Source organism: Myodes glareolus, chromosome 1, assembly GCF_982192425.1.
Source record: "Myodes glareolus chromosome 1, mMyoGla1.1, whole genome shotgun sequence".
Classification (NCBI taxonomy): Eukaryota; Metazoa; Chordata; class Mammalia; order Rodentia; family Cricetidae; genus Myodes; species Myodes glareolus.
In genome coordinates this window covers 98,150,795-98,163,176 of record NC_142026.1, presented here as the reverse complement: position 1 = coordinate 98,163,176, position 12,382 = coordinate 98,150,795, and the positions used below count along the sequence as shown (strand labels likewise).

The following is a 12,382-nucleotide window of genomic DNA, read 5'->3' as shown; positions in this document are numbered from 1 at the left end:
TGAGTCTCATGTGCCCAGGCTATCCCTGAACTCACTATGTAGCCCAGGCTGACTTTGAACTCCTGACCCTTCTGACTCAGCCTCCTCAGTGCTAAGATTCCAGGTGTGTGTCACTACACTCAGACTTTTATCAAATTCTAAATTTGTTTTCACTCTGTGCCCACAAAAAGGAAATGGGCCCAAGGGATGTATAGGTTTTTTTTGTTTTGTTTTTGTTGTTGCTTTTTTTTAAATCTTGAGTTTTTCCCTGACATACTTTTTTCTGTTTGTACAAAAAAGATTCATAATGAAATGAAATTTTAAAATGTTTTAAAATTTCCTTGTACTATAACCCTATAGCTAATATAAAAAATTGTAACTGCAGTCACGTAAAAGTGATTTAAATCAAATGACTATATTATTAGATTATTATCATAGTCTTTCTCTTTACTTTGTGTGTGACCACACACACTTGTGTACATCTGCACAGATGTATGTAGAGACCAGATGTTGAAGACAAGACAGGTGTCTTCCATTATTGCTCTCCTGTTTTGTTGGTTTGGTTTGAAGGGGACAGGGCCTTTCACTGAGCTCACTCATTAACTTAACTGGCCAATGAACTCCAGGGATTTTTCTGCTCTGCCTCCCAGGGCTGGGATTACAGCTGTGTGCTGACACCCAGAACTAGGATTACAGCTGTGCGCTGACACCCAGAACTAGGATTACAGCTGTGCGCTGACACCCAGAACTAGGATTACAGCTGTGCGCTGACACCCAGGGCTGGGATTACAGCTGTGCGCTGACACCCAGGGCTGGGATTACAGCTGTGCGCTGACACCCAGGGCTGGGATTACAGCTGTGCGCTGACACCCAGGGCTGGGATTACAGCTGTGCGCTGACACCCAGGGCTGGGATTACAGCTGTGCGCTGACACCCAGAACTGGGATTACAGCTGTGCGCTGACACCCAGAACTGGGATTACAGCTGTGCGCTGACACCCAGAACTGGGATTACAGCTGTGCGCTGACACCCAGAACTGGGATTACAGCTGTGCGCTGACACCCAGGGCTGGGATTACAGCTGTGCGCTGACACCCAGAACTAGGATTACAGCTGTGCGCTGACACCCAGGGCTGGGATTACAGCTGTGCACTGACACCCAGAACTAGGATTACAGCTGTGCGCTGACACCCAGGGCTGGGATTACAGCTGTGCACTGACACCCAGAACTAGGATTACAGCTGTGCGCTGACACCCAGAACTAGGATTACAGCTGTGCGCTGACACCCAGAACTAGGATTACAGTCTGCACTGCCATGCCTGTCTTTTTACATGGATGCTATAGATCTGAATTCAGATCCAGAGGTGGCTGGGGACATGGTTTAGTAGGTAGAATATTTGCCATTCCTCTACAAGGACCTGAGTTCAGATCCTCAGAAGTCATGTACAGTCATGTACAAGTCTGTTTGCATCTATAATCCCAGTGTTCTCGTGATGGGTAGTTCTTATAGGACAAACCCCAGAAGCTCAGGGGCCGGTGGGTTATCCTGCTCTATGTGACAAAACAACACGAAACTGCTTGAAACAAAATGGATAACAAGGACCAACACCCTAAATTGTCTTCTCACCATCCCCAACACACACACACACACACACACAGAGAGAGAGAGAGAGAGAGAGAGAGACATCATGTATATCTCCAATCACATACATGCTTATATACGAGCACATACACACACAAACCAACCAACCTAGGCTGTTGTGCTTGCACAGCAGAAGTTTTCCTCACAGAACCATCCTCCTAGCCCCCATGTTATTCTATTCTCTGCTAGCGTTTCCAGGTATCTATCACTTTGCTTCATCTTTTCCAGGGAGTGAGGCATGTGTCTGTACATGTTTATATGAGTGTGTGTATTTGCATGTGAAGCAGGGGGTCAGTGTCAGCTGTTTTCCTGGGAGTGAGGCGTGTGTCTGTATGTGCTCATATGAGTGTGTACATTTGCGTGTGAAGCAAGGGTTCAGTTCCGCTGTTTTCCAGGGAGTGAGGTGTGTGTGTCTGTATGTGCTCTTGTGAGTGTGTGCATTTGCGTGTGAAGCAGGGGTCAGTGTCAACTGTCTTCCTGGGTTTCTCCACACACATTTTTTTTCTTAGATTGAGTCTTTGAATACTTAGAGCTTATCGATCCAGATAGACTGGCTGGCCAATGAGCTCCCAGAATCCGTCTGTCTCTATGCCCTGCCATCCTGGAGTTATAGATACACGCTGCTATCCCTGACTTTTTGTGTGGGTACTAGAGATTCAAGTTTAAGTCTTCACGTCTGTGCCAGGTGCCACTTCTTAGCGATGCATTTTTCAGCTCCTCCCAATGACCGTAGTTATAACAAAGATTTTTATAGAAGAGCCAGTCATACTATCATTTTTCCCACAATACAGGTTACATGCAGATAAAGGCTGTTTATTAACTTTTTATTTGGGTGCAGGCACTAGTTTAAAAAATGGTATAAATAAATTAAGGTTGAATTCAACAATGATTATAGCCTTTAAAACCTTTTTTGTGTTGACAACTGTTAACCGTAGAGTCTTTGATATGTATAACATATTTTCGTTATATACAAAGTAAATAATTTTAGAAAAATCTTATGCTTCAAAACAAAAGAAAAGAAAACCTTACTTATATAAAGTGACCTGTAATTTATAAATCATGTCCAGAAGACCAAGGACGTTCTTCTGGTTAAGATCTAGACACAGTAGACTGGGCATGGTGCCACATTCCTCGAATCCCTGCACCCAGGAGGTAGAGGCAGGAGGAACGGCGTCTTCTTCAATTACGTAGAATGTTTGATTTCAGACTTAGCTACATGAAAACTTGTCCTCAAACAAACAAAAAACAAGAGTCAAGAAAGGCTGGGCAGTGTTACTAACTTAATTGACTCATTGACTGTTCTTTATGAATTGAAGTAGCACATGAACTCTTATTAGTAGTGAAATGTTACACATTTGGATTTTTAAAATCATTTAACATAGATCTTCAGAAAAAAATCAGAACTTGAAATGTTTCTGTATTGTCATTCATCAGTCAAACTACCTCGCTGTAGGTTCTGCCCCAGTGAGACAACCTTTATTTTACCAACACTCATGCTTTGTTTCTGGAAAGCGTTTTTCATATTGTAATAAGCAACCAAATACTAAATTATAAAACACCACTTTTCTGTTGAAGAAATGTAGCCCTAGTTACAGGGCACAGTCTCTCACAAATAATTCATTTTAGAAAATACAGTAAAACAAAAACAACAAAAATCCTGTCACAGCCAGTTTGTCTCTTACCCTAGGACTTAGGGTGGTGGCTTTTCTCTTAACCACGTGGAGACTGCTGCATCCACACAACCTTTGAAGCAGCTTGTCACACACAACCTGTAATAGTTGCTTTTATGTCACGGTGACAGAATTCTTGTCAGAATGTTGTGTTAGCTTTTCCTTGAGACCACATGAACAAATGTCTCCTCGCTCCAGGTAGGACACCGACAGCAGACCAAAGCAGCAAGTCTAGCTTGATGAACCAATGCGGTAAATTGGGATCACTTAGAGGGACACATACACCAAAGCAAAATGCTCCACATCCTCACTCCAGCGGTCTTTAGCCATCAGGGAGGGATCCTGTGGGCCCGGAAAGCCCTTCTCCCATCCATGAGAGAATGCTCGCAGCCTCAGCTCTGAGAGCCGCCTGCAGGACAGCCCAGCTGCTCTGACTTCAAGAGCCTGGCCATACCATGCCCAGAGGGAAGGGCTGCACAGAGCAGGAACACCCAAGGGAGAAAACTTACTTGACACAGTTTCAGGTTGCAGTGAGGAGAGCTCCGCCCATCACCACAGTCCAGGAAGCAGAGTGAAGCTGTCCCTGGGCCTGAGCTACAACATCCTGAAGTCTTGTGGGTAGTGATTTTCTGCTTCCAGGTAGACCTGCTTCCTAAAGGATCCACTCAGCTGCTCCAAAAAACTCCACCAGCCAGGGAGCAGGTGATCAACCCATTAGCGTATAGAGACGTCTCAGGAATAAACAAAAAGCACTCCAAGCTACTTAACCCTCAGAGAATTGCATCACACAAATATTTTATAGAAAATAGCTATAAGAGATTTAATTAGAATGAGGCTGCCTAAATGCCCTCCTTGTACTTAGGCAACCCTAGTGAGGAGCGGGCATTGTGTTCTCACTTAATGATATCTCCCTCCTCTCCTTTCTGGATGCACAGGATTTTTTTTTCCTTAATTTTCAGTAATTTGTATCCTTAGCAACTTTAGAAAATGATTTCATTTGAAAACTGCCTGAAGCTAAAGGTTTATATTTCCAGATTCAGTAAAGTATGTTGAGCCAAACTGGTGTCATGATTAATTGTGTTCTGCCGACTTGACCCAATGAATTTGTTTTCCAGTTATAGTTACGTTGTATCTTATTTTTATGAAAATGAACTAAAACAGCTTAGCCTGCTTAAATACTGGGCTCCCGAGCTGTTTTCTGTTTTGTTTCCTGTATTCTAGCATAAGAACTGATGTGCTTCTCCCGTCTAGGCTCTGGAGAATCACTTACAGCAGAAACATTCTGCAGAGCTGCAGTCACTGAAAGACGCACACCGAGAGTCTATGGAGGGCTTCCGCATGGAGATGGAGCAGGAGCTTCAGACGCTCCGCTTCGAATTAGAAGACGAAGGAAAAGCTATGCTTGGTATTGTGGGAAGGATCATAATCTTGTCATACTGAGTGGTACAGTCCTCCATTGTAAACCTCAGCAGGAAGCATCAAGCTGTGTATTTAAATTTTGGACCATCAGAATGATGCTCCCGTGTGAAGAGGCAAGGAAAGTAGACCAGAATGGCGTCAGCTTCCTCTGCCCTCTGAGAAAGCAGTGTTCTTAAGTGATTTGTCTGTCTTCATGAAGCTAAATGGAAACAGGACACTTTGGGATCCCAGAAATAGGTCACTGGCCAGTAGCCCCCATGCACCCACACATACACCCTCACACATGCAACCGCACACAGATCCCACTCATGTACTCACGTGTGCACCCCCTACATACATGGCTCATGGCTTGGACCACACAGGAATGTGTTTCTACTTCAGGATTTGGTTTTGGTAAGAAAGAAAAAAAAAACAGCCTTTTATTGAACTCTCTTTCATGTGGGATCTTCCCTATGAGGTGGCTCTTTGTGAAATGAGATAAAAGTTTTGAAGAAAAAATTAGATGTGTATTTAAAAATTTGTTTATGGCTTGTTGATGTTATTAGATAACTCATTTCTGCCATCTCATTTTCATTCTCTTTGATTCAATTCCTAAATAATTCTCCTGGTATTTCTTCCTGTGTGCTTGGCGTACCCCAGTGTATACTCTTTCCAGGTGGGACTTGGAAACCAAGAGGACTAGCAGGGTCTCAGAGGGGGGTCACGTGTCCTGTCCATCAGCCATTGCACTGGTGCTGATGTCCTAAGCCATGCTGTTATAGTTCTCACGTTTCTCCTTGAGAAGCCCTGTGACACCTCACATGAAAGTCAGGGCAATGGTGAACTTTTATCCAAGACTTGTGAAATATCACGTCGTGCGCTAAAGACTGCACTGTGCGGTTTCATTACAAAAGAACTGCTGCTCTGTCTTTGCACCGGGCTGAGAAATAAGATCAGAAGTGGACTTTGTAGAATGATGGTCCCAAGAGGGAGGCCGTGTCCACAGCTGTGTGATGTGAGGTTGAAAGAGCCAGGTGTTAGAACTATTCCTGTTAAGCCCACTGAAATGTGATTTAAATACCATTGTGTCGAAAAGAGATTTGGGGAACCTCTAAAAAAGTTTTCTTTTTAAGATAGCTGTAGATTTGCATACCTTTTTAAATTTAATTTTTTATTTTTTTTAAAAGGAAACAAACTATCTTTCTTTCATTATACATACCAATCCAAGTTCCCACTCCCTCCCCTCCTCCCATTCCCTCCACTTACCTCCCCAATCCACCCCCATCCACTCCTCAGAGAGGGGAAGGCACATTGTTTTGAGGAAGGTCCAAGGCCCACCCTACTATATCTAGGCTGAGCAAGATGTTCATACAAAAAGAATAGGTTCCCAAAAAGTCAGTACAAGCAGTAGGGATAAATCCTGGTGCCACTGCCAGTGGTCCCTCAGTCTGCCCCAGCCATACAACTGTCAACCACATTCAGAGGAACTAGTTTGGTCCTATGATGGTTCCTTCCCATTCTGTCTGGTGTTGGTGAGCTTCCATTAGCTCAGGTAAACTGTTTCAGTGGGTGTACCCATCATGGTCTTGATCTCTTTGCTCATATTCGCATTCCTCCCACTCTTTAACTGTACTTTGGAAGGTGAGTCCAGTGCTCTAATGCAGATCTCTGCCTCTGTCTTCATCTATTGCTGGAAGAAGGTTGTATGGTGATATTTAAGAGATTCATCAGTCTGACTACAGGGCAAGGCCAGTTTGGGCACCCACTCCTCTATTTCTCAGGGTCTTAGCTGGGGGTAATCCTTTGGATTTCTGGGAATTTCTCTAGAGCCAGGTTTCTTGCTAACCCCATAATGGCTCCCCCAATCAAGATATCTCTTTCCTTGCTCTCATCTCTGTCCTTTCTCTATCTCAACTATCCCGTTCCCTCAAGTTCTCCTCACCTCTCCCCTTTTCTCCTCCTCTTCCCCAATCCCCTCCCTTCCCCACCCACCCCTATGTTCTCAATTTTGTCAGGTGATCTTGTCTATTTTGACTTTCTAGGTGGATCTATATATGTTTTTCTTAGGGTTCACTTTGTTACTTAGCTTCTCTAGGCTCATGAACTATAGGCTCAATATCCTTTGTTTATAGCTATTATTCATTTATGAGTGGGTACATACCATATTTATCTTTTTGGGTCTGGGTTATCTCACTCAGGATTGTATTTTCTAATTCCATCCATTTGCATGCAAAATTCAAGATGTCATTGTTTTTTGGTTTTTTTTCTGCTGAGTAGTACTCTAATGTATAAATGTGCCACGTTTTCTTTATGCATTCTTCAGTTGAGGGACATCTAGGTTGTTTCCAGGTTCTGGCTATTAAAAATAATGTTTCTATGAACATAGTTGAACAAATGTCTTTGTAGTGTGATTGAGCATCTTTTTAGTATATGCCCAAGAGAGGTATTGCTGGATCCTGAGGAAGGTTGATTCCCAATTTTCTGAGAAACCACCATACTGATTTCTAGCGTGTTTGTTCAAGTTTGCATTCACACCAGCAATGGAGGAGTGTTTTCCTTACTACACATCTGTAGGAAGGAGGTTGCTTGTTGGTTTCCAGTTGCTCAGCTAGTGTAGACCTGAAATAATCACACAGAAACTGTATTAATTAAATCACTGCTTGGCCCATTAGCTCTAGCTTCTTATTGGCTAACTCTCACATTAATTTAACCCATTTCTATTAATCTCGTATATTGCCATGTGGCCATGACTTACCTGGTAAAGTTCCCAGCATCTGTCTCTGGTGGCTCCATGGCTCTTCTTTGACTCTACCTCCTTTCTCTTAACATTTAGTTTAGTTTTCTCTGCCTATCTCTATTCTACCCTATCAACAGGCCAAGGCAGTTACTTTATTCACCAATGATATTCACAATATACAGAGGGGCATCCCACATCACCTCCCCTTTTCTGTTTAAATAAAAAGGAAGGTTTTTAACTTTAGCATAGAAAATTACATACAACAAAACAGGTATCAAGCAAGGATTACGGTTATCATATTTATATCTACTTTATCATTTATCATAACTAAGGAAAACTATAATTTTACTATCTACTCTTCAACTCCATTAAAGACTCCAGAAGAATATAATATTACCTAAGTAAACAGGAAGTGCATTGTAAGCAACTTCCAAAACTCTAGAATTGACAGAGACATCTTGCTGCCTGCACAGTCACCCAAAGTTCTTCTATATCATTGGAGCATCCATCTTCAGCCTACAGGCCCATAGTATCCAGCAGTATCCAGCAGACTTTTTCATGAAGCGGGAAATTTCAAAGACAGTTCTACCTATATTGGCAGTTTGTCAGTCACTTTCTTCTGTGTCCTGCAGAAGCAGGAACCCTGAAAGACCATCTCACCTTTAGGCAAATTCAGCAACCATTTTTCTGCAGATGCTGCATGTTCAGTTCATCAAGTAGTCTATGCAAGAGCAGTTTCTTGCCCAAATGGCTAACCAACTCCATAAGGAGCCTCTTCAATGCCAATCTTCCTCTTGAAGTAGATTGGTGCTGCTGGTAGCAGATGTGTCTCATTGTCATGAAAGTCCTAAATTCTTAAAACATTTTAAATGCCATATTCTGAAGGTCTTTGAAAGGTTTGAAGAATGCCTATCCATCTAAAATACATCTTTGTACATCTAGAAAGATCTAACTAACATGACTGCAAGCTTGACATCCCATATCACACATTCTCTCCAGCATAAACTATCATTGGTGTTTTTGATGTGGGGTTGGTGAAGATCTTTTCCCATCAGTAGGCTATCGTTTTTGTCTTATTGACTGTGTCCTTGGCTTTACAGAAGCTTCTCAGTTTCAGGTGGTCTCATTTATTTATTGTTGTTCTCAGTGTCTGTGCTACTGGGGTTATATTTAGGAAGTGGTCTTCTGTGCCCGTACATTGAAGGTTACTTCCCATTTCTCTTCTATCAGGTATAGTGTAGTCAAATTTATATTGAGGTCTTTAATCCATTTTGACTTGAGTTTTGTGCATGGGGATAGACATGGATCTATTTTCATTCTTCTATATGTTGACATCCAGTCATGCTAGCACCATTTGTTGAGGATGCTTTCTTTTCTCTATTGTATAATTTTAGCTTTTTGTCAAAAATCAGGTGTTCATAAGTGTGTGGATTAATATCTGGGTCTTCAATTCTATTCCATTGGTCAACGTCTCTGTTGAGCCTGTCCATCTGCCCAGGATCTTCTGGCTTTCATGGTTTCCATTGAGAAGTCGGGTATAATTCTGATAGTTCTACCTTTATATGTTACTTGATCTTTTTCCTTTGCAGCTATTAATATTCTTTCCTTATTCTTTATGTTTTGCGTCTTGATTATTATTTGGCAAGTGGACTTTTTTGTTTTGTTTTGTTATGTTGTTTTATCGAGTTTATTTGGTGTTCTGTAAGTTTCTTGTTCCTACATAGGGATATCCTTCTTTAGGTTGGAAATATTCTCTTTATGACTTTGTTGAATATAGTTTCTGGGTCTTTGAGCTGGAGTTCTTGTCCTTCTTCTACCCCTTTTATTCTTAGGTTTGATCTTTTCATGGTGTCCCAGATTTCCTGTATGTTTTGTGTTAAGAATTTGTTGAATTTAGCCAGGCAATAGTGATGCACGCCTTTAATCCCAGCACTCTGGAGGCAGAGGCAGGCAGATCTCTGTGAGTTGTAAGCCAGCCTGGGCTACAATAGCTAGATCCAGGAAAGGTTCCAAAGCTACAGAGAAATCCTGTCTCGAAAAAACAAAACAAACAAATAAACAAAAAAGAATTTGTTGGTTTTAATGTTTTCTTTGACCAATGAATTGATTTTCTCTATAGTTTCTTCAACACCTAAGATTCTCTCTTCCATCTCTTATATTCTGTTGGTTATACTTGCCTCTGTAGTTCCTATTCGCTTACCCAGATTTTCCATATCCAGAATTCCCTCAGTTTGTGTTTTCTTTATTGCTTCTATTTCAGTCTTTACATCTTGACCTGTTTGCTTCACCTGTTTGATTTTTTTTCTTGATTTTCTTGGATTTCTTTGAGGGATTTATTAATTTCTTCCAATTTTTTGTTTATTTTTTCCTCCATTTCTTTTTTTTAAATATTTATTTATTTAGTATACAATATTCTGTCTGTAGGGTATGTCTGCAGGCCAGAAGAGGGCACTGGACCTCATTACAGATGGTTGTGAGCCACCTTGTGGTTGCCAGGAATTGAACTCAGGACCTTTGGAAGAGCAGGCAATGCTCTTAACCACGGAGCCATCTTTCCACCCCTTTCCTCCATTTCTTTAAAGGAGTTTTTTCATTTCCTCTTTAAAGGTCTCCATAATCTTCATAAAGTTATGTGTAAAATAGTTTTCTTCTGCTTCTTCTTCTTCCGGATTATCATGATCAAGTCTTCCTGTTGTGTGACCACTGGGTTCTGGTGTTACTATATTGCTTTTTAGGTTGTTAGATGGATTCTTGCATTGGTGCCTACCCAGCCCTTTCTTCAGTTGATGCCAGCAGCATCTTGTTGTCTTGGTCCAATCCTTGCAGTATCTCTGAGACTTTGGGTATTGTTCTTGGTCTGCTCTGCATTGTCAAGTCTGTGTCTCAGGGAGCCGCTGAGGTCTTTCTTAGCCTGATCCCTTGATCTGTTCTCCTAGTTCCTTCTCTTGGTCCATTCTGTGCAGTCACAGCTTGTGCTTTAAAGTTCCTCTTTTGGTCCTCTTTCTTGGTCCTCTCAGCAGAAAACTCTCCTGCAGGCTGGCTAGACAATCTGAGGTAGGTGGGGGAGGGGCCCAGGGTTTTGCCACACTGTGCAGGGCCTAGACAGTGGGGTGTCCCGCCACATGGCTGCACATGGCTGCCCACTCACCTTTTGGTCCTCTCAGTATTGTAGCAAGCTGTGTTTCAGAGTTCCACTGAGGTTACAGGATGATAAGCGAGTTTTTGCATACTTTTTTAAATTTAATTTTTAAGATTTTTGTGAGAATTTCATAGGAGTATTTACATCATTATGCCATTCTCCCTCATTTCCTTCCATGTCGCTTGCTCCCTCCTAAATTCATGACCTTTTCTTTCTTATTATTCCATAAATGTATATACCTATATAGGTGCAGCCTGCTGAGTCCAAGGCCTACTGTTGCTGCTTACATATACAACTATTTAGGGCAGATGACTTGGCATTGAGCAATCTATCAGTGGGCTCTCCCACTGATGTCCCCCATCTGAAGCTAGATAAGAACTTTCTTATCTAGGGGGAGGACCTTATGAGAGCTCCCATCTACAGTGCCATGTCTACTGGTGTTGTCATTGCCCAGGTCTTGTTTAGAGGACCATATCCTTGAGATTTCATGGGTGGAGTGTCCCTGTCATATACAGAGGAAATGGTATAAAAAGATTCCCTCGGGTCTTTTTCCATTTCCCAATGATAGCATCCTATAAAAGTGTATTATAGTGTTACAGGTAGAATATTGGTCAGATACTGTTAAGATGCAGGACTTTTATGTCCTTTGGAGAACACACCTTCCCAGTCTTTCCTGCTTAGGATTCCTGGCAAACCTCGGGATGTTCTCGATTTCTACTGCATTGGCAGTTTGTGAATGCCGTCATTTCTGTATGTGGAATCTACAGTGTTTCTTTTGAAATTGCCTTTTCCCCCCTCACTATAATTCTCTGGTGTCACCCTGGCTGTTGTGGGCATCTCTAGCTTGTGCCTTTTCATCCTAGCCATAGTCACTGCATCACCATATTCCTGTCTGTCCTTCAGTCACCGAAGGTGATCTGGGTTTCAGTTGGTTGTTACATACATTCATGTGTATGTTGTTTGTGTAAATATAAGGTTTTGGTTGTCTGGAATAAAAACCAGGAGAAAAGTTTCTAGATCATGTAGTAGTTAAATGTTTATTTAGTTTTTGGAGGCCCAGCCAGAACAGTCATCAGAATGCCTCTGCCACTGTGCAGTCCACAAACATTGTATAAATGACCCACTCCCCTCACACCTCACCCACATTTGATGTGACTGCATGTCATAATATCTCACTATAGTTTTACTTCACATTACCCTAGTGGATAGACATGTTGAATATTGTTCATGTTCTCATCAATTTCATGTCTTCCTTTTTGGTAAATTCTTCCTTGTTATTGTTGAGTTTTAAGTAATCTACTTAAATATTCCTGATACTAGTCCTTCATCAGGATCCTTCAGGTCTGTTTACTCTATCACTCCCATGAACGTAATCTCCCTGAGGTCACCATCAACTTTTGAGTTGTTATTACTGACCGATTCTCATCTTATTTTCTTTGTGTGTGGCCACTTTGGCCTTCTTAGGTCTTTCTTCACTTGGTTTCCACATCACAACATATCCTCTCTGTACTGATTTTATGATCTGTACCCTTTATTCTCATTTGCCAGACCTGACCTATCTCCATGTGCATCCATTAACTACTGCTTTTCTCTGATACTTCAATTCTTTCTTTCTTTCTCTCTCTCTCTCTCTCTCTCTCTCTCTCTCTCTCTCTCTCCCTCCCTCCCTCCCTCTCTCTCTCTCTCTCTCTCTCTCTCTCTCTGTGTGTGTGTGTGTGTGTGTGTGTGTATTATGGGTGTGTGTAGCTCTTCCTTTTTATCTACTTCCATGGCTTCATCTATCACCTGTGTGCTGAGGACTTCAAATGGGTGTTTCT

The 12,382-nt window shown here is 41.9% G+C and overlaps 1 protein-coding gene and 1 long non-coding RNA gene across 14 annotated transcripts in view; one reads left to right on the top strand and one right to left on the bottom strand.

Moving 5' to 3' along the window:
• The window catches only part of Fam184a (family with sequence similarity 184 member A), a 138,260-nt gene that overhangs the window by 106,813 nt on the left and 19,065 nt on the right, over positions 1-12,382 (top strand). For all 11 annotated transcript variants that reach the window (XR_015002012.2, XM_085690076.2, XM_085690069.2 and 8 more), the window contains one exon: positions 4,543-4,696. Coding sequence is in view for 10 of the 11 variants with exons in the window: in XM_085690076.2 (XP_085546202.2) it covers positions 4,543-4,696 (154 nt within the window). In the remaining variant the exon portion in view is untranslated. The remainder of the gene's footprint in view (positions 1-4,542; positions 4,697-12,382) is intronic.
• The window catches only part of LOC146895868 (uncharacterized), a 35,418-nt gene that overhangs the window by 15,482 nt on the left and 7,554 nt on the right, over positions 1-12,382 (bottom strand). The gene's annotated exons all lie outside the window — the stretch shown is intronic.